Below are 23,825 nucleotides of genomic sequence, written 5' to 3'. Positions count from 1 at the left end.
GTGGAGTCTTTTGGTTTCCCAATATATAGGATCATGTCATCTGCAAACAGATTACTGGACTTTCTCCTTTCTAATTTTTTTTTTAATTTCTTTTACTTGAATTATTGCCATGACTAAAACTGTTAGTAGTGATGGAGAGCAACTGTGGTTTCAGATCTTAATGGAAATGCTTCCAAGATTTCCCATTCAATATGATGTTGTTGAAGATTTGTCATATATTGCCTTGAATGTGTTAAGGAATGTTCCTTCTATACCCAACTTGCTTAAGGTTTTTATAATGAAAGCTTGTTTTTTACTAATACTTTCTCTTCATCTATTGAGATCATCATGTGGTTTTTATTCTTTAGTTTTCTAGTGTCACATATCACATTTATTGATTTGCATATGTTGAATGATCCCTGCATACCAGGGGTACATTCCACTTGGTCCAGGTAAATTATCTTTATGATCTGTTGTTGGATTTTTATTAGCTAGTATTTTGTTAAGAATTTTTTGCATCTGTGCTTCAGAGATATTGTTCTTTAATTCTCTTTCTCTATTGTATCATTTTCTGGTTTAGAAAATAAGGTGATACTGGCCAAATAGAAGGAGTTTGGGAATACTCTTCTCTTTCAATTGTTTTGAATAGCTTAAGAAGAATTGGAATTGGTTCTGTTTTGAAAGGCTGGTAGAATTTAGCACTGAAGCTATCTGGTCTTGGGCTTTTCTTTGGAGAGTTTTTGTTACTGATTCAGTATCTGTCTTGGTTTTTGTTTGTTTAGGTTTTCCATATGTCTTCACGACTCAATTTTGTTATGTAGCATGTGTTTTGATTTCTTCTAGGTTTTCTAATTTGTTGCCCATTGCATGTGATGCCCACATTCTATATTGCAGTGCTAATCTAAGTTTTCAGTGTTCCACTTCCAAACCAGTTTCCTGCTTAATATCTCTGGGAATCATGGGGTAGTGGTTCAAATTCTTCAGTTCCTCTCACCTAAGTGCAAGATCTACTACTTATTAGGGGACTTGAGAGCCTGGTTCAGCCACAGCTTTTGCAGACATTTAGAAAGTGAACTAACATATGGAAGACCTCTCTGCCTCTCTCTCCTCAACCACTTTGTGTGTGTTTCTCTGTCCTTTTTAAAATAATTTTAAGTTATTTAATTCTTTATTTGAAAGTCACAGAGAGAGAGAGAGAGAGAGACATAGAGAGATCTTCCATCATCTCGTTCACTCCCCTGGTGGCTCCAATGGCCAGTGTTGGGCCTTGTTGAAACCAGGAGCTTCTTCTGAGTCACCCATGGGGGTGGCAGGAGCCCAAGTGCTTGGGCCATCTTCCACTCTTTATCAGACCATTAGCATGAAGCTAAATCAGAAGTGGAACAAGTGGGACTTGAACTGGTGACTATATGGGATGCCAGTATAACAGATGGCAGCTTGGCATACTGCAGCACAACACCAGCCCCCTCTCTACCTTTCAAATAAACAGATCTTTAAAAAATAAATGAAAATGTTCTTAAGGAGGCAAAAGTCATCATGATTGAGCACTGAGGAATCTATTGAAATGATTACATTTTAAAAGATTTATTTATATATTTGAAAGGCAGTGTTAGAGTGAGAAAGGGAGAGACTGATCTTCCTTCTGGTTTGTTCTCCTCCAAAATGGCTGCAATGACTGGGGCTAGACCAGGCTGATCTCGTAAGATAGGAGCTTCTTCCAGATATCACATGGGTTCAGGGGCCCAAGCATTTGGGCAAGCCTTTGCTGCTTTCCCAGACACATTAGCAGGGAGCTGGATAAGTTTGGAGCATCAATATCTGTGACATCCTCCTTGCAGTACAAGGATATAGAGCCCATCTGGGACAATTAACGTCCTATTTATGGGTGGGCCAAGTATAATAGCTTCCAACTCTCAAGGTTTGGACTAGATGGGTTCTGAGGAATTGTGATATAATGGATACTAATTCTTCACTCTTGGTTTAAGCTTTTGTTAGCAGATAATGGCTGTGACTACTTTGGGTCTCTGGATTGTCATCAGTGAAGGCATCTGGATTAACAGTAACGAGATCAACAGTCAGCAAAATGGTGTCCAGCTGAACTTAAATGGTTTTTTTTTATCATTAGAATAGTGACCTCCTGCTGTACCCTGGCATCTGGACATAGACAGCAGACATTGGAAGCCATCCCCTTTGCCAAATGGAGTATGCCAAGTTTGGGTCCATCATCTATTAAGGAGGTCTTAGTAGCCATTCTCATGTTTTACTGTTCTATATCCATGGCCAAAGTCCTACTACATAACAAGGTTTGGAGAATCACAGGCTCAAGGTATGTAGGTGACTATTTTTCCAATATAGCACAATTAATAGAAATCTAATTTAATTTTACTGGCACATAGCAAGGTTCCAAGCGAGGTTATTCCTTGCATCACAGCCCTTGAGAAGTAATGGATATCACAAATGATCCAGAGAATTTAGAAGGCATATGAGCTCCACGAGTGAAGAAGTCACTGAGAGCACTAAGGATAGTGCCTACAGAATTCAATTTGACTTTTCATTGGAAGGGGGGGCCATATAAGCTGGGCTGATTTGTAGCATCCATGACAATTAATTTTTTAAATGAGGCATGCATTGCACCAAAACCCAGGAAGGACTAAAAGGTATTAGCATTGTATGTTCTTCACAAGTGTGTCAAATAGTCTCATAAAGGGAAGAAGTCATCAATGTGATATATTCTTGTGCTCCTGATAAAAGCTGGGTACAGTTAAATTCTTTGCAAAAATTATGTTTGATGGCCAAGTCAATGAAATGCTCATGTATACCCTAGAAAAAGAGTCTTTTCAAAGTGAAGGCAAACTAGACTGAGGAGCTGTTGGAAAAGCTTTCAGCAAAAACACATTTGCCACTTTTTTTTTCTTTTTTTTGGACAGGCAGAGTGGAGAGTGAGAGAGACAGAGAGAAAGGTCTTTCTTTTGCTGTTGGTTCACCCCCCCAATGGCCGCTGCGGGCAGTGCATCGCACTGATCTGAAGCCAGGAGCCAGGTGCTTCTCCTGGTTTCCCATGCGGGTGCAGGGCCCAAGGACCTGGGCCATCCTCCACTGCACTCCTGGGCCACAGCAGGGAGCTGGCCTGGAAGAGGAGCAACTGGGACACCAGCACCCCGACTGGGACTAGAACCCAGGGTGCTGGTGCCGCAGGTGGGGGATTAGCTGTGTGAGCCGTGGTGCCAGCCAACTTATAGTATTTTTCTTTCAAATGTATTTGCCAAGCCAGGAATTAATGAGGAATTGGAATATTATGTGAGCACTTCATGTGGTTAGACAAGTTTTATGTATCCTCGCTGTATCCTAAGAGGTTGATTTTCCAGCAAATTTCTTCCTAACGGAGGTGTGCACTGTTTTAGAGGGAAAGTAGCTTCATCAGCCCGTGATGTCAACAGGGAAAGATGATGGAAAGTCTCCTTTGTTTTCCTTCTCAGCATATGCCATTGCGACCACTCCCACCATCTTTAGAGAATTTCTGGTCCTGAAGCTGTCCTCATATTGCTCAAGGACTGTGTGATTGGTTTCTATGTCTGTGAATGTTAGTGTGGGGGTAAAAGGAACTTTGGAGAGCAGGGCAGGTTCCTGTCTCTTGATGGCATAGGTGCAGTTGTAGATTGGAGGCATTATAATCTCTTTCAGGTACACCCTATAGACCTTGGCTGGTTCAGGAAGGGATACCAGTGGTAGATCCTTAGTTCCAAAGCCATGGAAGGAATAAATAATGTTGGATTTTCAAGGATTTTTTTTTTTTTTTTGGTCAGAAGATGAGGGGCTAGCGCTGTGGCTCAGTGGGTTAGCGCCCTGGGCTGAAGTGCCAGCATCCCATATGGGTGCTGGTTCTAATCCCGGCTGCTCCTCTTCTGATCCAGCTCTCTGCTGTGGCCTGGGAAAGCAGTAGAAGATAGCCCAAGTCCTTGGACTCCTGCACCCATGTGGGAGACCCAGAAAAAGCTCCTGGCTCCTGGCTCCTGGCTTTGGATTGGCACAGCTCAGTTGTGGCCATCTGGGGAGTGAACCAGCATATCGAAGACCTCTCTCTCTGTCTCTACCCCTTTCTGTAACTCTGCCTGTCAAATAAATAAAAATAAATCTTTTTTTTTTTTAAAAGAAGAGGATGTGTCTGACAGAAGACCAGTGGGTCTCCAGCAATACAGAAAGGGGTTCTAAAATTTCTGTAGACAACTAGTCTCATACAAGATGGCCATGGCATGGAGATGGGTATTCAGACCACTGGAGCCGAATTGTATATGAGCTGAATGTAGGTTGCACCTCTGTCACTGTTTACTCATCTTTAAGATGAGTATAGCAACAATACTAGTGAAATGTCTTTACTGTGAGATGTGTGCATGCTGACTTACACTGTGTTGCAATTGCATTTATGGGATTTCTGGTGTATCTTCTTTAAATGAAGTTTCTCAATTCCTGCACTGTATAGCCTGCCCAGTGCTACTCATTCAAGGTTACAGAACTTATAGAATACATAGTTTCTGGGAACATGGAAGTTTGGGTACTGGGGGACAGTCCCATATCCTTTGGAAGTGAGAAGTTTTTATGGCATTTGAAGAAGGGAGCTCAATAAATAGGAATCTTTTCTAACAGAATACAACTTAATGCTCTCTGAGATAACACCTTCAGGCTCAGAGCAGAGACAAGAGTCATTAAAAAGTAAAGAACCTAGTTGCATGGTCCAAGCAGTTATGGATCATACTGACCAGAGTGAACAAGATATACTTGATATTACCTTACCTCATCCATTAGTTTTCAAAACTTGGTGGTAACAGAAGTTCTGGACCAGCATTCAAAAGAGAGTTGTGAGTGGATTAGAAAGACAGTGGTCTTAAGGGTGCAGCCTGGGGTGGAGGGATGACCTCTCCAATCTGAGAGTCACTATTTGCATTGCTTCCTACCACATGCCCATTACCTCATTCCACTATCAGCATCTCTAGAAATGGAGGTCTGTAAAATCTAGTCTGTTATATACTTGGTACCTGGGCTATGCTTCTGCCCCCTGTATTTTTTTTTCTCTTTAACTTTTATTTAATAAATATAAATTTCCAAAGTACAGCTTCTGGATTACAATGGCTTTTTCCCTCCCACCTGCAACCCTCCCACCTCCGGCTCCCTCTCCCATTCCATTCACATCAAGATTCATTTTCAATTATCTTTATATACAGAAGATCAGTTTAGCATATATTAAGTAAAGAGTTCAACAGTTTGCACCCACACAGAAACACAAAGTGTAAAGTACTGTTTGAGTACTAGTTATAGCATTAATTCACATTGAATAACATATTAAGTACAGAAATCCTACATGGGGAGTAAGTGCACAGTGACTCCTGTTGTTGATTTAACTATTGACAGTCTTGTTTATGGTGTCAGTAATCACCCTAGGCTCTTGTCATGTGTTGCCAAGGCTGTGGAAGCCTTTTGAGTTCACTGACTCTGATCTTATTTAGACAAGGTCATAGTCAAAGTAGAAGTTCTCTCCTGCCTTCAGAGAAAGGTACCTCCTTCTTTGAAGGCCTGTTCTATCCATTGAGATATCACTCGCAGGGATCTTTCATTTAGGTTTTTATTTTTTTAATTTTTTTATTTTTTTATCCAGTGTGTCTTAGCTTTCCATGCCTAAAATACTCTCATGGATTCTTCAGCCAGATCCGAATGCCTTAAGGGCTGATTATGAGGCCAGAGTGCTGTTTAGGGCATCTGCCATTCTATGAGTCTGCTGTGTATCCGGCTTCCCATGTTGGATCATTCTCTCCTTTTTAATTCTATCAGTTAATGTTAGCAGATACTAGTCTTGCTTATGTGATCCCTTTGACTCTTAATCCTATCACTATGATCAATTCTGAACTGAAGCTGATTAGTTTGACTAGTGAGATGGCATTGGTACATGCCACCTTGATGGGATTGAATTGGAATCCCCTGGCACATTTCTAAATCTACCATTTGGGGCAAGTCCGATTGAGCATGTTCCAAATTGTACATCTCCTCCCTCTCTTATTCCCACTCATATTTAACAAGGACCACTTTTCAGTTAAAGTTCAACACTTAAGAATAACTGTGTGTTAATTACAGAATTCAACCAAAGTATTAAGTAGAACAACCAAAAAAAAAAAAAACACTAAAAGGGATAAAGTACTAAGTTGTACATCAATAGTCAGGAAAAGGGGTGATCAAGTCACTGTTTCTCAAAGTGTCCATTTCACTTCAACTGGCTTCCTTTTAGGTGCTTGGTTAGTTGTCACCGATCAGGGAGAACCTATGGTATTTGTCCCTTTGGGACTGGCTTATTTCACTCAGCATGATGTGTTCCAGATTCCTCCATTTTGTTGCAAATGACCAGATTTCATTGGTATTGACTGCTGTATAGTATTCTATAGAGTACATGTCCCATAATTTCTTTATCCAGTCTACTGTTGATGGGCATTTGTGTTGGTTCCAGGTCTTAGCTATTATGAAGTGATCTGCAATAAACATTATGGTGTGGACATCTTTATTATTTGCCAATTTACTTTCCTTTGGGTAAATTCCAAGGAGTGGGATGGCTGGGTTGTATGGTAGGGTTATCTTCAGGTTTCTGAGGAATCACCAGACTGACTTCCATAGTGGCTTTACCCGTTTGCATTCCCACCAACAGTGGGTTAGTGTCCCTTTTTCCCCACATCCTGGCCAGCATCTGTTGTTGGTAGATTTCTGAATGTGAGCCATTCTAACCGGGGTGAGGTGAAACCTCATTGTGGTTTTGATGTGCATTTCCCTGATTGCTAGTGATCTTGAACATTTTTTCATGTGCCTGTTGGCCATTTGGATTTCCTCTTTTGAAAAATGTCTATTGAGGTCCTTGGCCCATCTCTTAAGTGGGATATTTGTTTTGATGTTGTGGAGTTTCTTGATTTCTTTGTAGATTCTGGTTATTAACCCATTATCTGTTGCATAGTTTGCTAATATTTTTTCCCATTCTGTCCGTTGCCTCTTCACTTTCCTGACTGTTTCTTTTGCAGTACAGAAACTTCTTAATTTGATGCAATCCCAATTGTTAATTTTGGCTTTGACTGTCTGTGCCTCCGGGGTATGTTCCAAGAAGTCCTTGCCTGTGCTATATCTTGCAGGGTTTCGTCTGCTCGGCCCTCCCCGGGTTTGCTGCTGGTTCTTCCCGGGTTGGCTACCGTACCTTCCACCTCCGTGGAAGGGCGGCTCCCCCTGCCACTTTCCCCACTTCCGCAGGGGAGTGGCACACCGTCGGCCGGCTCTCTCGGGGTCTGCACAGGTGTTCCTTCAGATAGATGTTCCTGGTGCATGTTGTCTCTCTCCTCCTTTATAGTCCTCTTCCACCAATCCCAACTCTGCTACCCACATGCCGAGTACGCTGCTCTCCTCCAATCAGGAGCAGCTCCTGCAGCTTGTCAAGTTGGTGAGAGGCAGCTGGGTAGAAGCTGTTTGCTCCTCTCCCAGTGCCATATTGTGGGAGAGCAGATGTATAGAATAAGTCTTAATTCCAGTAACAGTATAGTCTGAGTTGCTCCCCACACTTTGGTTGCTTCTTTTTTTTTTTTTTTTTTTGCTGTCGTGGTTTTTCTTGTTATACTATGACTCGATTAAGTGGACTGTCTGCTTTTGACGGATCCTTAGAGGCTTGTGATGGGTGTGGCCAGAGAGCTCTGTTTGATTCTTCAGGGTTAAGGGTGACATACCCAGGTTAGGTGTATTAAATTTTTTCTCTTTCTCTCTCTCTCTCTCTCTTTTTTTTTTTTTTATTAAGAAGGGAAGTAATTCCACACAGCTGAGTGGAACTGAACGCAGTCAATGTCTGAGCTCTGGCCCCTGTGGGTGTAATATTCATCTGCTCTGTCCCAAGGACCACACAAAGGATCTGTTCAGTCCTCAGTGTAAGCTCAGATTCCCCTGCAGTCTTCCACCGGGTTGCCAAGGTTACCAAGTTTTCGGCGTCTCCCAAGAGTACTCACATCTCAGAAACTCCATGAGTTCTCTCACACACCCTCAGTTTTTTTTTTTTTTACAGTCACAGTTCATAAGCTCCCACACATTCACTAGGTCCTAACCTCCTTTTATTTCTCCCCACCAGAGTAAGCACAGCTTTTACATATGTCCAAAATGGTGCCTGCTCTTTGTCTTGCTCACCTATGTAAGGTGAGTGGAGACAGAGAATCATGTCCATACTGGTCCCTTTTATTTTATTCTATTTTATTTTATTTATTTTATTTCTCTCTTTTAGTTAGCCTGGTAGACTTTCCCCCACAGGGTTTCAAGTCTCATTCCCTCTAGGCTCTTCCTGTGACTTCCCTGCAAATGTCTTGGGCTACTGAGGTTTTGCCTCACCTCCCTTTCCAGTGCTGGTGTGTAGACTCAGCAGCTGGGATCCCGAGCCATGGGCACCCATGCCCTCCACATAGGTCCACCATGTCCCACTAGTTCTGGAAGAGTTTCTTCTGCAGTTTTTCCCCCTAACTTCCCTGAAACTATAGTATCTCCACTTTTATTAAACTATTTTTTCCTGGACTATCAGTGTGCTCCCTCCCTATTCCACCATCTTGGAGGACTCCTGCCCCCTGTATTCTAATAGTCCTTCCTGGTAGCTCAAGGAAGTTTTGCCAGGATCTCTGTAAAAAAGATGAAACAAATTGTATTTCAGGAGAAAAGTGCTTTGTGTAGTTTCACATGATTTGTAAATACCCAGCACCTTAACTTCTGTCTAATGTTCTCTATCTTGCCACACTTAATTAAAAAACATTTATTTTTAGATCCATTTCAGAAATTGTCACCAGTTCAAATAATACTGCTTTAGAAAACTTTCATGAGCATGTCTTCCCTTTTGCTACTAATGCTGTGTTTTGAGTGTATGACTTCAAAAAACATATCATGAGGCTGGTGCTGTGGCACAGTGGGTTAATGCCCTGGCCTGAAGTGCCCACATCTCATATTGGCATGGGTTCAAGACTTGGCTGCTCCACTTCTGATCCAGCTCTCTGCTATGGCCTGGGAAAGCAGTAGAAGATGGCTCAAGTCCTTGGGTCCCTGCACCCCTGTGGGAGATCTGGAAGAAGCTCCTGCGTCCTGGCTTTGGTTGGTGCTGCTCCGGCCATTGCAGCCATTTGCAGAGTGAGCCATCAGATGGAAGATCGATCTCTCTCTCTCTCTCTCTCTCTCTCTGCATAAATTTGACTTTCACATAAATAAATACATCTTTAAAAAAAACAAAAAGCATATCATAAAAATTTTCCCATTTCAGTAATTTCTTCTTGAACAATATGCAGTATACATGCAGCTACAGAAAATTACTGTGAACCTTTATCCTGCCTTCTGAGATAGTAAAATTATATTAAATTAGATTTCATATGATAATAAGCTTCTTAAAATATAAACCAAAAGAACACAATGAGCATATATATAAGCCAAAATGTGAAGAACAACCTTATGGTCTCCAGATAATTTATTTTTATGAATCCCAGGACTCTTTTTTTTTTTTTTTTTTTATTTTTTTTTAGTATCAGCAGCTTTTCTAAGGTCTAATTGATAGGCAAAGATTTTGTTTATAGGAGCTTTTTTCTAAGTTTTTTAAAAAAATTATTTGAAAATATTGTATATAGAGGAGAGACCCAGAGAGATCTTCCTTCTGCTTGTTCACATCACAGATGGCTGCCTTGAGCAGGGCCAGGAAAGAATGAGGCCAGGAACCAAGATCTTCATCTGGGTCTCCCACATTGGTAGCATTTGCCCAAGTATTTGGATCATCTTCCATTGCTTTTCTCAGGCCATCAGCAGGAAGCTGGGTCAAAAGCAGAACAGCCAGAACATGAACCAGTGCTCATATGGGATGCTTGTATTGCAGACAGCAGGTTTACTTGTTTACAATGCTGGCCCTGCTTTATAGGAACTGCTAAATGAAATTTTGAAGTTGTATGCATTATAGTTTGCATGTAATTCAACTTTCTTCCATACTTACTGATATATATCAGCATTTGATGTAGGACAAATCAGAAAACACAATGGCTTAACAAATAGCCATTTGATTTGCAGTTCTGACTCTGTGTTATGGGCTGTAGTCAGCTGGGCAGTTCCTATGATCAGTCCAGGAGCAGAAATGAGAGTTTAGCCATTTGGGGAACTGATTGAGGCTTCACTTAAGTGTCTGGGGTTTGTGGTGAATCTTGGCTACATATTATCTCTTTTTTTCTTTTTTTGACAGGCAGAGTTAGTGAGAGAGAGAGACAGAGACAAATGTTTTCCTTCCATTGGTTCACCCCCCAAATGGCCACTATGGCCAGCATGTTGTGCTGATCCAAAGCTAGGAGACAGGCACTTCCTCCTGATCTCCCATGTGGGTGCAGGGCCCCAGAACTTGGGCAATCCTCCACTGCCTTCCCAGGCCACAGCCGAGAGATAGACTGGAATAGGAGCAACTGGGTCAGAACCGGCACCCAAACTGGGACTAGCACCTGGAGTACCAGTGCTGTGGGCAGAGGATTAGCCTAGTGAGCCACAGCGCCAGCCTACATACTATCTCTTCAACAGGCAGGCCCCAGGGTTTTTCAGAAGATAACTGTCAGAAAAAGAAATCTGAGAAGGCAAATACTTTACAAATTGTCTATTTCTGGGGCTGGTTCTGTGACACCACCTGTCGTGCCAGCATCCCATATGGGTGTCAGTTTGTGACTCGGCTGCTCCACCTCTGATCCAGCTCTTTGCTACAGCCTGGGAAAACAGTAGAAGATGGCCCAAGTCCTTTGGCCCCTGCTCCCTTGTGGGAGACCTGAAAGAAGCTCCTGGTTCATATCTTTGGATCTACACAGCTCCAGCCATTGCAGCCATCTGGAGAGTGAACCTGCAGTTCAAAGACCTCTCTTTCTCCTCCTTCTCTCCTTCTCTCCCTCCCTCCCTCCCTCTCTCTCTCTTCTCTGCCTCTCCTCTCTTTATGTAACTCTTTCATACAAATAAATATTTTAACAAATTGTCTATTTCTATCACATTTACTGGTATCTCATTGGGTAAATCAAGTGAAATGGTGAAATTCAGGGTCTTTTTTTTAAAAAGATTTATTTATTTATTTGAAAGAGTTACACACAGAGAGAGGGAGAGGCAGAGAGAGAGAGAGAGCTCTTCCATCTGCTGGTTCACTCCCCAGTTGGCTGCAATGGCCAGAGCTGTGCCAGTCCAAAGCCAGGATGCAGGAGCTTCTTCTGGGTTTCCCACATGGGTACAGGGGCCCAAGGACTTAGGCCATCTTCTACTGCTTTCCCAGGCCATAGCAGACAGCTGGATCAGAGTGGAGCAGCTGGGAATCAAACCAGTGCCTATATGGGATGCCAGTCTGCAGGTGGCAGTTTTACCCGCTAGGCCACAGTGCCAGCCCCAATCCAGGGTTTTGTGAAGGGATGAATACAGGGAAAGGTGCTACTTGGAATCATTACTGGTAAAGTGCACTGCATTAAATATACATTATGTGCATTTGTTAACTTTCTTTAGTATAAACTTTAATAACAACATAATGTTTTCCTCTGATAACCTCATTCATTTGAACACTCAACATTTCTTTTTACTTTTACATTATTATTTTACAAAATTCGTAGATAATGCTTTCGTTAAACCAATGATAACTTCTGTTTAATCTCTGCCACTTAATATAGGTGGGTGCATTTTCCTATGTATTTCTATTTTTACAGGTTTATTCCTCTACAGTGAAGCTGATGTTTTCTTGGTTAATGTATTTATTATTCTTTATTCATTCTATTATATCCTTTTTTTCCCACTGTTCAGTGCAGAAGGAAACCAGAGGGTTTTTTTTTTTTTTTTAAGATTTCATTTATTTATTGAAAGAGTTGCAGAGAGAGAAAGTCTTCTATCTGCTGGCTCACCCTCCAAATTACTGCAAAGGCTGGAGCTCAGCCGATCCAAAGCCAAGACCCAAGAGCTTCAGGGTCTCCCATGCAGGTGCAGTGGCCCAAGGACTTGGACCATGTTTCACTGCTTTCTCAGGACATAGCAGAAAGCTAGATTGTAAGTTGAGCAGGCAGGACTCGAACCAGAACCCATATGGAATGTTGGCACTGCAGGCAGCAGCTTTACCCATTATGCCACAGCGTTGGCCTCCAGAGTTTTCTTTGAACTCCTGCCATTCACCTTCTCTCCCAGGTATGATTCTGGGTCCTCCACATGTTTCTAAGAGGAAAGAAAATTAATATATCACCTGTAAGTGTTTTTTTTTTTTTTTAAATTATTCCCCAGCTTGTCAGTACTCATTTTAGGTGTTTAATGCTAGTTTATTTATTTATTTTTTTAGATTTTTTTTTATTTACTTGAAAGTCAGAGTTTCAGAGAGGCAGAGGGAGAGAGAGAGTCTTCCATCTGCTGGTTCACTCCCCAGTTGGCCACAATGGCCGGAGTTACACTGATCCAAAGCTAGAAGTGAAGAGCTTCTTCTGGGTCTCCCACATGGGTTCAGGGGCCCAAGGACTTAGGCCCTCTTCTACTGAATTCCCAGGCCATAGCAGAGAGCTGGATTGGAAGTGAAGCCACTGGGACTTGAACTGGCACCAATATGGGATGCCAGCACTGAAGGCAGTGGCTTTACCTGCTATGCCACAGTGCCGGTCCCAGTATACTAGTTAATTAAAATGGAAAATATGGGGTCAGCTCTGTGGCTCAGTGTGTTAATGCCCTGGTCTAAAGCATTGACATTCCATATGGGCACCAGTTTGAGACCCAGCTGCTCCACTTCTGCTCCAGCTCTCTACTATGGCCTGGGAAAGCAGTGGAAGATGGCCCAGGTCCTTGGGCCCCTGAACCCATGTGGGAGACCCAGAAGAAGCTCCTGGTTCCTGGCTTCAGATTGGTGCAGTTCCAGCCATTGCAGCCAATTGGGGACTGAACCAGCAGATGGAAGACCTCTCTCTCTCTGCCTCTCCTCTCTCTGTGTAACTCTGACTTTCAAATAAATAAATAAATCTTTATTTATTTGAAAAGTGGACTTGCAGAGATTGGGAGAGACAGGGAGACAAAAGGAGATATCTTCTATCTACTGTTTCATTCCCCAAATGCCCACAATGGCTGGGACTGGGCCAGGCCAAAGCCAGGAGCCTGGGACTCCATGGGTCTCCCACACTGGTGGAAGGATCCAAATACTCAAGCCATTTTCACTGCTCTTTCAATCAGATTAGCAGGGAACTAGATTGGAAGTGGAGCAGCAAGGACTCAAGTCCTCTGTTTACATGGGATGCCAGCATTGATGGTGGAGGCTTAGCCTGCTGGATCACAATTCTGGTGACTATTGCAGGTTCTGAAATAAATCTCTAAGCATTTTTCTCAGTGAGTCACAAATGCAGATTGTACTGCAGACATTCCCAGGTTCTCTTTTTGGGCAAATAATTCTATTGCTTTCACTTTAATTATGTATAATGTTATTTCAAATGTTTATCATTTGAATGTTTTGGGCAAGTATTTCCATTGCTTTCACTTTAATTAGATATAATGTTATTTCTTTATTTCTTTATTTTTTTTTTTTTTTTACAGGCAGAGTGGACAGTGAGAGAGACAGAGAGAAAGGTTTTCCTTTTTTTTTTTTTTTTTTTTGCCATTGGTTCACCCTCCAATGGCCGCCACGGCTGGCGCGCTGCGACTGGTGCACTGTGCTGATCTGAAGCCAGGAGCCAGGTGCTTCTCTTGGTCTCCCAGGGGGTGCAGGGCCCAAGCACTTGGGCCATCCTCCACTGCACTCCCGGGCCATAGCAGAGAGCTGGACTGGAAGAGGGGCAACCAGGACAGAATCCGGTGCCCCAACCGGGACTAGAACCCAGTGTGCCACACCACTAGGTGGAGGATTAGCCTATTGAGCTGCGGCGCCAGCCGGTATAATGTTATTTCAATTGTTTATCAGTAGAATAATCATAGACAAGGGCAAAAGCTAATTTGTATTCTTTGTCTTACCTGTATTTTCTTACTTAAAATTATTTATTAGCTTGATAGAGAAAAAAGTTGATGGACTGAGAGAGAGCTTTGACACATTAATTCACTTCCTAGATAACCATACCAAATAGGTGGGGTAGGACTGAAGCCAGGATTGAGGAATGGAATCTATGCCTCCTTCATTGGTGACATCACCATTGCTTCCCCAGGTTTGCATTATCTGGGAGCTAGAAACTAGAGCTGGCATTGGAAATCATAGACACTCTGAGGTGGCATCATAAACAACACTAAGCTAAATGTCTGCCCTGTCTTTTAATATATTTTTTCTCTGACATATTGGAAATGATATGCATGGTGTTTTCCTGGAAATTGTTTTCTGTTCATTCCCATCGTAATTTCACTGATGGTTTCTTGTCTTTTTTTCTCGATGCTTCTACATACTTCTCCTTAACATTGCTCATTCAAGAGTCAGTATTGCCCCTCTTCTAGCCTGCTGTGCAATTCCCCTTGACAGATGTGGCCTTTGTGATTTGAACCTCCTGTTTCCCTCTAGCTTGGGCATTTCTCACAGCCAGTAGATCATGGGTTTGACTCTGTTGAATGTTCTGTGTGGCTTTCTAAACACTCAACAAGTCTAATGTGACACCATATCCTTCCTTTTTTCCTTCATAACCATACACAACTGTCAGTGTTTATTTTGTGATGGAGTTAATATGTTGACTGGAAGTGTATTATTATAGGTGATGACAGCATTTGAAGATGTGGCTGTGTACTTTACATGGGAGGAATGGCAGAAAATGAACAATGCTCAGAAAATTCTGTACAGAGATGTGATGCTGGAGACCTACAGCAGTCTGTTCTCCTTGGGTGAGTGACACCCTTCACATGCCCAGTGATAACATTTTCTTGCTATTTGATAAATAAGGGAACAGTTTATAATGTTTAATATTGGGCAGGATTAGAATTTGAGTCCATGAATAATCTGAACATCTACCACCTAACAAAAGATTCAAATTGGAACATTTGTTGCATAGCTCCTGAACCAAGCTGTAGTCCTTTAAATAACCCAAGATAGTGATTTCACAAAGTCTTACTTTGTTTCCATTAATAGGGCACTGCATTACCAAACCTGACTTAATCTTCAAGTTGGAGCAAGGAGCAGAGCCATGGATGGTGGATGAATGCTTGAATGAGAGCCTTCCAGGTCAGTCTGCACATAAGAGACAGGGAGGCCAAGGCAGAAAGTGTGCAGATGTTGACTGGTGTTCTTTCCATGAATTTTTCTCAAGCCTTACTCCTGATGACAGCTGGTTTTGTGCATCAGACACAGGCATTTAGAGATACCAATATCTTTCTAACTTTTGTTCTTAGTGAAGATGTTCTTTGATTAAAAATAAAAATCCAGTCATTTTCTGATGTTACTAAGGCTTTTATTTAGGTTTGATACATTCCCCAAATTCTAACTTGTCCTTCTCTATACTTTCATACCTTTTCCTTCATGCACTTATTAGTTCCTTCTATGCATGTTAATTAGGCAACATAAAGAAACTTATTTTTTTAAGATTAATTTTTCTGGTTTTTTTTTTTTTTTTTTGACAGGCAGAGTGGACAGTGAGAGAGAGAGACAAAGAGAAAGGTCTTCCTTTTGCCATTTGTTCACCCTTCAATGGCCACCATGGCCGGTGTGCTGTGGCTGGCACACCACGCTGATCCAAAGCCAGGAGCCAGGTGCTTCTCCTGGTCTGCCATGCAGGTGTAGGGCCCAAGGACCTGGGCCATCCTCCACTGCACTCCTGGGCCACAGCAGAGAGCTGGCCTGGAAGAGGGGCAACCTGGACAAAATCCGGCACCACGACCAGGACTAGAACCTGGTGTGCTGGTGCCACAGACAGAGGATTAGCCTATTGAGCTGCCACGCTGGCCTGTTTCTGTTATTTTTTTTTTTTTAAGATTTATTTATTTGAAAGTCAGAGCGTGAGAAGGAGGAGAGGCAGAGAGAGAAAGAGAGAGAGGTCTTCCCATCTTCCATCCACTGGTTCACTTCCCAATTGGCTGCCATGGCTGGAGCTGTACTGATCTGAAGCTAGGAGCCAGGAGCTTCTTCCAGGTCTCCCACATGGATACAGGGGTCCAAGGACTTGGGCCATCTTCTACTGCTTTCTCAGGCCATAGCAGAGTGCTGGATCAGAAGTGGAGCAGCTAGGACTTAAACTGGTGCCCATAAGTGGTGTTGGCACTGCAGGTGGTGGCTTTACCTGCTATACCACAATGCCGGCCCCTGGAAACTTATTTGTAACTCATTGCTCAGATTGAGTTCCCACTCATGATTTTGCCCAGGCATAGAACTTGCTCAGGACTGCATCAATAAATGTGAGCTCTCTCTTAGTCTTTTTCTTTTTTTAACTCTGTGCCTCTCAAATAAATAAGAAAATTATAGTCTGTTGGAAACATTTGAGAAGTGAGCCTACAGTTGGCAAACCTCTGTTTCAGTCTGTCTTTATCTCTCATTCTGTCTCTCTGACTCTCAAGTAAGTAAATAAGTAAATGCTAAAAGATGATCATGTTTCTGGTGCTGTGGCATAGTGAATTAACACCCTAGCCTGAAGCACCAGCATCCCATATGGGCACCAGTTGTTCCACTTCTGATCCAGCTCTCAGCTATGGCCTGGGAAAGCAGTAGAAGATGTTCCAAGTCCTTGGACCCCTGCACCCGAGGGAGACCCAGAAGAAGTTCTTGGCTCCTGGCTTCAGATCAGCACAGTTCTGGCCGTTGTGGCCAATTGGGGAGTGAACCATTGGATCAAGACCTTACTCTCTCTTTGCCTCTCCTCTCTGTGTAACTCTGAATTTCAAATAAATCTTTAAAAATAAAAGATGGTCATGAGTAAGCCTCTGTGCTGTGACATCAGAAATTATGAAGCTAGGAATGATACTATGATGCAGTGTGTTAAAGCTCCAGCCTGCAACACTAGCATTGCATATGGGTGCCAGTTCAAGTCCCAGCTAGTCCTCTTCTAATCCAGCTCTCTGCTAATGCACCTGAGAAAAGAGCAGAGGTTGGCCCAAGTCTTTGGCCCCCTGTACCCATGTGGGAGACAAGAAAGACACTCCTGGCTCCTAACTTCATCTTGGCCCAGCACTGGTTGTGCCCATATGGGGAGTGAACCAGCAGATGGAAGACTTCTCTCTGTTTCTATCTCTCTATATAATTTTAGCTTTCAAATAAATAAAATAATTCTTTGAAAAAAAGAAATCCTAAACTAAGCATGAACTTATAAAAAACATGAAAAGAAGTGATCCTAGACTCACCAAGAAAGTAATGAGATTTTGAGACCCAAGGTCAAGTAGCCTTGTGGGTTTATGTTGGGTGGCTCAGATTTCTTTAAGGGTGGAGTTTGAAGTATGATTTCTCTCTTATTTTTCAGTATCATTGAAAAATAAGCAAATAAAAAGATAAGAAAAGCATAGGAAATGGAGCTTTCAGTGAAAATAGGAGGCAACTGATCAAAAGCCTCCAGAAATTCAAATTATCACACAGGAATGCTTCTAGAAAGAATTGAGAGGAGGTAACCAGCACTGATGATTTCAGAATGAGCTAGAAAACACTTTTCAAAGAAGATGAGCACATCCCAGTTTGCAGAAACAAATTCTTTTTTTTTTTTTTTTTTTTTTTTGACAGGCAGAGTGGACAGTGAGAGAGAGACAGAGAGAAAGGTCTTCCTTTGCCGCTGGTTCACCCTCCAATGGCCGCCGCTGCAGCCGGCGCACCGCGCTGATCCTGGCAGGAGCCAGGAGCCAGGTGCTTTTCCTGGTCTCCCATGGGGTGCAGGACCCAAGCACCTGGGCCATCCTCCACTGCACTCCCTGGCCATAGCAGAGAGCTGGCCTGGAAGAGGGGCAACCGGGACAGAATCCGGCGCCCCAACCGGGACTAGAACCCGGTGTGCCGGCGCCGCAAGGTGGAGGATTAGCCTATTGAGCCACGGCGCCGGCTCAGAAACAAATTCTTCAAACTGATTGGGAGTGTTTAACTAAAGTGGTATATTGGGAATTTTCTGTACCTGTTGTACTTCTGAGAAGCTGAAGGTGTTGGGTGTCCTTAGGAATTTAGGGAAGCTGTCATAGAGTAGAGACAAAGTAGTTTTTCATTTGAAAAATCCCACAAATGATGTTTACCTAGGAAGACTGAGCATGAGACACTCATAGATTCAAATCCTACTCCTTAAATGTTGTCCTGCTTAAAGTACAGGCACATTTCACTCTTCTCCACCTGCAAGTAAATGATCAGTAAAACTTTTTCATGTTTATGGTGGAGATATCAGAGAAGCAAAAAGCACACAATTTTTATAAAAATAAACTGGAGAAAAAGGACAGGGAAAAAATGGTTGCTAGGCAGTGGGTGAATATTTTTATTAAATACTTTTCCATTCTTTAAAATATTTTATAGATATTTCATCTTTGTGAAAGGCAGAGTGATAGTGAGAGAAGAGAGAGAAAGAGGTCCTCTATTAGCTCACTTCCCAGATGCCTGCAACACTTAGGTCTAACTAGTCTGAAGCCAAAACTCTAGAATCCCTCTAGTCTTCCCTGGTTTCTCACAGGTTCCCAGGCACATGAACCATTATCTGCTTCCTTCCAGTTTACATAGGCAGAGAGCTGTACTGAAAGCAGAGTAGCCAGGGCTCAAACTGACACTGTTTTGAGATGCAGGCATCCCACACATCATAGCACAAATGTCATTCTACCATCCTTGACAAATTCCCATAGTAAAAAGGATCATGTTTGAACATTGGGAAACCTCATGGTATATTAATGTATTAAGGAGAAAAACCATATAATGGTCACAAATAAGTACTTCATACTGATTTTGTGAAAATCTTATGCCACTTGGATAACAAGTAACTTCATTGCCTTTACATGAGTATGCCAGGAGAAACAGTTACATGTGATTCAGTGACATGATTGCTTTTTTCTCATTTCAGTGGGCATGAAAACGGATGACCTGATTAGGATCAACCAGGAAAGTCAGGACAACAATCTGAATCAGGATTTTATGAAAAATAAGAAGACATCAGCTCTCAAGAGAGTTGAATTAAGAAAAACACTTAGTTTAAATTCAAGCCATATTCCAACACTGATTATTCAAAAGGGAATCTATTCAGGATTGAAGCCTGAGGAATGCAATAAATGTCACACTGTGTATCCCCCCAGTGGGCCTGATCAACTACAGGGTGAAGAGAAATTTGATAACACTAAGATACCTGGAAAACCTCTCCAGTTCTGTGAGCCTCTTGGTCAGCATGACAAGATTCACATCACGAAGCAGCCATTTGGACCCACTGGACAAGCAAAAGTCTTCACAAGAAAGATGTTCTGTAAATCTGAGAGGGTTCATATGGCAGAAAACTGTAATAAATCAACTGTCACTTTTGGAAAAGCAACTCAAATAGAAAAGGCTATCTATGGAAATTCTAGCCTCAATATGCATCAACAAACTCACACAAGAAAGAAATTTTATAAGTACATTATGTATGTTGAACCTGTCATTCACCAGTCACATCTTACAATAAACCAGAGACTAAATACAAGGGAAAAACTTTACACATGTAAACCTTGTGGAAAATCACTCAGTTTTAATTCACCTTCTGAATGTAATGACTGTGAAAAAGCCTTTGGACAAAAGTCAGTCCTCAGGAAATGCCAACAAATTCACACCGGGGAGAAACCTCATGAATGTAGTGACTGTGGAAAAGCCTTTGGACGAAAGTCACACCTCATAAACCATCAGCGAATTCACACAGGAGAGAAACTTTATAAATGCCTTCATTGTGGAAAAGGCTTTCTATGGAAATCAGACCTCATCAAACACCAGAGAATTCACACAGGGGAGAAACCTCATGAATGTAATGACTGTGGAAAAGCCTTTGGACGAAAGTCACACCTCATTGTGCACCAACAGATTCACACAGGGGAGAAACCTCATAAATGTAATGACTGTGGAAAAGCCTTTGGACGAAAGTCATGCCTCAAAATACACCAGCGAATTCACACAGGGGAGAAACCTCATGAATGTAATGACTGTGGAAAAGCCTTTGGACGAAAGGCAGACCTCATCATACACCAGCGAATTCACACAGGGGAGAAACCTTATAAATGTAATGACTGTGGAAAAGCCTTTGGACAAAAGTCAGTCCTCATCCTACACCAGCGAATTCACACAGGGGAGAAACCTTATAAATGTAATGACTGTGGAAAAGCCTTTGGACAAAAGTCAGACCTCATCGTGCACCAGCAAAATCACACAGGGGAGAAACCTCATAAATGTAATGACTGTGGAAAAGCCTTTGGACGAAAGTTATGCCTCAAAATACACCAGCGAATTCACACAGGGCAGAAACCTCATGAATGTAATGACTGTGGAAAAGCCTTTGGACAAAAGTCACACCTCATCGTGCACCAACGGATTCACACAGGGGAGAAACCTCATAAATGTAATGACTGTGGAAAAGCCTTTGGACAAAAGTCAGACCTCAAAATACACCAGCGAATTCACACAGGGGAGAAACCTCATGAATGTAATTACTGTGGAAAAGCCTTTGGACAAAAGTCAAGCCTCATAATGCACCAGAGAATTCACACAGGGGAGAAACCTCATAAATGTAATGACTGTGGAAAAGCCTTTGGACGAAAGTCAGATCTCAGGAAACATCAGCAAATTCACACAGGGGAGAAACCCCATGAATGTAATGACCAAGGGAAAGCCTCTGGATAAAAGTCAATCCTTTGGAAACATCAGAGAATTCCCACAGGGAAGAAGCCTCATGAATGTAATGATTTTGGAAAAGCCTTTGGCCAAAAGGCAAACCTCATATCACAGCAGAGAATTCACACAGGGTAGAAAACTCATGATCGTAATAACTGTGAAAAGCATTTAGCCATAAGTCAACCTTCATCATGCATCAGAGAATTCACACAGGGCAGAAACCTTATGAATGTAATGACTGGAAAAGCCTTTGGACAAAAGTCAAACCTCATAATGCACCAGAGAATACACACAGTGTTGAAACTTCATGAGTGTAATGACTGCGGAAAAACTTGATTTTAAGTTCCAACTCCAAATGCATCAGAGGATTCACACAGGGAAATAACCTTATAAATGTAATGACTGTGGAAAAGCCTTTTTCTATAAGTTATACCTCATATCAAAACAATTCACACAGGGCAGAAACCTTATGAATCTAATGAGTGTGGAAAAGCCTTTATAAATCATATGTTATATGGAAATCATATGTTATACAGGAAAGTATACAGTCAAACCAAACACAAGACCAGGAGATTAGAAATCTAAAAAAGACTGTTGGGAATCTACAGGATACTATAAAAAAAAAAATAAGACCAACATTCTGGTTCTAGGAGTTCCTGCAGGCATGGTGAGAGAGAAAGGATTAGAAGGCATTTTTAGTGAAATACTAGCAGAAAACTTCCTGGGTTTGGAAAAAGAAAGAGACATCCAAGTACAGGAAGCACACAGAACTTTGAATAGACATGGTCAGAAAACATCCTTGCCATGACACATTGTAATCAAACTGCCACAGTGAAACAAAAAGACAAGATTCTAAAACGCGTAAGAGAGAAACATCAGATTACTCTCAGAGGATCTCCAATTAGACTCACAGCAGACTTCTCATCAGAAACCCTGCAGACTAAGAGAAAATGGCAAAATCTAGTCCAAGTCTGAAGAGAATAAAGCTGTCATCCCAGATTATTATACCCTGCAAAGCTCTCATTTGTGAATGAAGGTGAAATAAAGACCTTTCATAACAAACAGAAATTGAAAGAATTTGCCACCACTTGTCCAGACCAGCAAGATTTTTTCTTTTTTATTTTTTTTTCCACTGTGGCAGATTTTATCTTTGTACTATGACTGTAGATAAGTGGACTTTCTGCTTTCTCTGAATCTCTGGAGGCTAGTAGTGGATGTGGCCAGAGAGCTCTGTTCAGTCTCCAGGGTTAAGGGTGTGCCTCAGGTGACACACCCAATTTTGGCATGTCTTATTTCTCCTTTTTTTGATCAGAAGGGAAGCATCTTCTGCTCAGTTGGGCTCTTCTCCTCAATGGAGACCAGCGCCTGAGTACTAGCCCCAGTGGGTATAATATTTGTCTGCTCTGTCCAAAGAACCACACAAAGGATCTGTGTAGTCCTCAGTATAAGTTCAGATTCTCCAGAAATGTCTCTCATCCCCTTGGGCTAGATGGTGAAAGTGACATCTTAAGTTTTAACATATATATATATATATATATATGATTAAGGTTAAAAGTGACTGTATTTGATTGCATTAAGTTTTAAGTTGGTCATATAGAAGGCACCAATTGTTAAAGTGATCATATCGATAGAATTACCAGAATTAAAGAGAAGTAAATGCTTCAACATGGGAAGCAGTCCATACAGCAGACTCATAGAATGGCAATTGCTCTAAGTAACACTCAATGACCTCAGAGTCATCCCTAAAGGCATTCTGGTCTGGCTAAAAAGCCCACAAGAGCATTTCAGGCATGGAAAGTTAGGACACTTATGCAAAAAGGTGTGCCTACATGGAGAGTCTCCCTGGGTGAGAGTCCTGTGGAAAGAAGTGGTCATCAAAGAAGGATGTACTCTCTTCAAAGGGAGAACTTTCACTTTGCTTACAGCCTTCTCTAAATATTGATGGAGCTTGTGGATTCAGAAGGCTTCCATAGCCTAGACAGCTCATGTCAAGAGCCTTGGGTGATCACTGATAGCACACAAAAAAGTGTGAATTCTTAAATTAACCATCAGAGTTACTTTGCACTAACTTCCCATGCAGGACCTTAAGACTATGCTTAAAAAACAGAGGGGAGAGTACGGTACCCCCACTATGAGTGTATTAACTTTGCTCCTTTCACTGTAAAATTCTTACAGGTCTCACCCCATGGAGAGCCACCAGCAGTGAGACACTGGAGGCCTCTCACAGGTGCAACCCAATTGCCTCTGGTTTGATGGAGGGACCCAACCACCCAACAATGGAAGGGGTCTGATCCCCTCATAATGATGGGCAAAGGTTTTTCTTGTGTTTTCCAGGCAGTTAGACAGTGAGAGAGACAGAAAAGACTTCCTTCCATTGGTTCATCCCCCAAATGAGCATTACAGCCAGTGCACTGCTCCAATCCAAAGCAAGGAGCCAGGTGCTTCCTCCTGGTCTCCCATGCGGGTGCAGGGCCCAAGAACTTGGGCCATCCTCCACTGCCTTCCCAGGCCACAGCAGAGAGCTGGACTGGAAGAGGAGCAACCGGGACAGAACTGGCACCCCAACTGGGACTAGAACCCAGTGTGCTGGTGCCACAGGCAGAGGATCAGCCCAGTGAGCCATGGCGCCAGCTTGAGTAGTAGTTTTACCATTAATTCACATAGTACAACACATTGAGGACAGAGATCCTACATGGAAAGCAGGTGCACAGTGATTCCCATTGTTGATTTAACAATTGACAGTCTTATTTATGATGTCAGTAATCACCCAAGGCTCTTATCTCAAGCTGCCGAGGCTATGGAAGCCTCTTGAGTTCACAAATTCCAACTTTATTCGGATAAGGCCATAATCAAAGTGGAAGTTCTTTCCTCCCTTCAGAGAAAGGTATCTCCTTTGATGGCCCGTTCTTTCCGCTTGGATCTCACTCACAGAGATCTTTCATTTAGCAACCTGGTTAATTTTAAAGTAACAAGCTGATATAAGTGCATATGAAAATGCAAAGAATCTAGGATAGCCAAAATAACTCTGAAAAAATAATAAAATCAAAGGGATGATTTTTAAGTGTTATAAATTTATACTAATCTAAAGTGTGCTGTTGTCATACAGAAAGCCAGACAGATG

At 42.2% G+C, this 23,825-nt stretch overlaps 1 protein-coding gene across 2 annotated transcripts in view; it reads left to right on the top strand.

Moving 5' to 3' along the window:
• Positions 1 to 22,342, top strand: part of LOC138844775 (zinc finger protein 717-like) — a 44,883-nt gene extending 22,541 nt beyond the window's left edge. For both annotated transcript variants that reach the window (XM_070054803.1, XM_070054804.1), the window contains exons 2-4: positions 14,682 to 14,808; positions 15,053 to 15,145; positions 18,924 to 22,342. In XM_070054803.1, the coding sequence (XP_069910904.1) occupies positions 14,682 to 14,808; positions 15,053 to 15,145; positions 18,924 to 20,713 (2,010 nt within the window). In that variant the 3' untranslated portion in view covers positions 20,714 to 22,342. The remainder of the gene's footprint in view (positions 1 to 14,681; positions 14,809 to 15,052; positions 15,146 to 18,923) is intronic.
• The last annotated feature ends 1,483 nt before the right edge of the window (positions 22,343 to 23,825 follow it).

This window comes from Oryctolagus cuniculus, chromosome 12 (genome assembly GCF_964237555.1).
Source record: "Oryctolagus cuniculus chromosome 12, mOryCun1.1, whole genome shotgun sequence".
Classification (NCBI taxonomy): Eukaryota; Metazoa; Chordata; class Mammalia; order Lagomorpha; family Leporidae; genus Oryctolagus; species Oryctolagus cuniculus.
The sequence above is the reverse complement of the archived record's forward strand: the minus strand, read 5'-3'. Positions and strand labels throughout refer to the sequence as shown.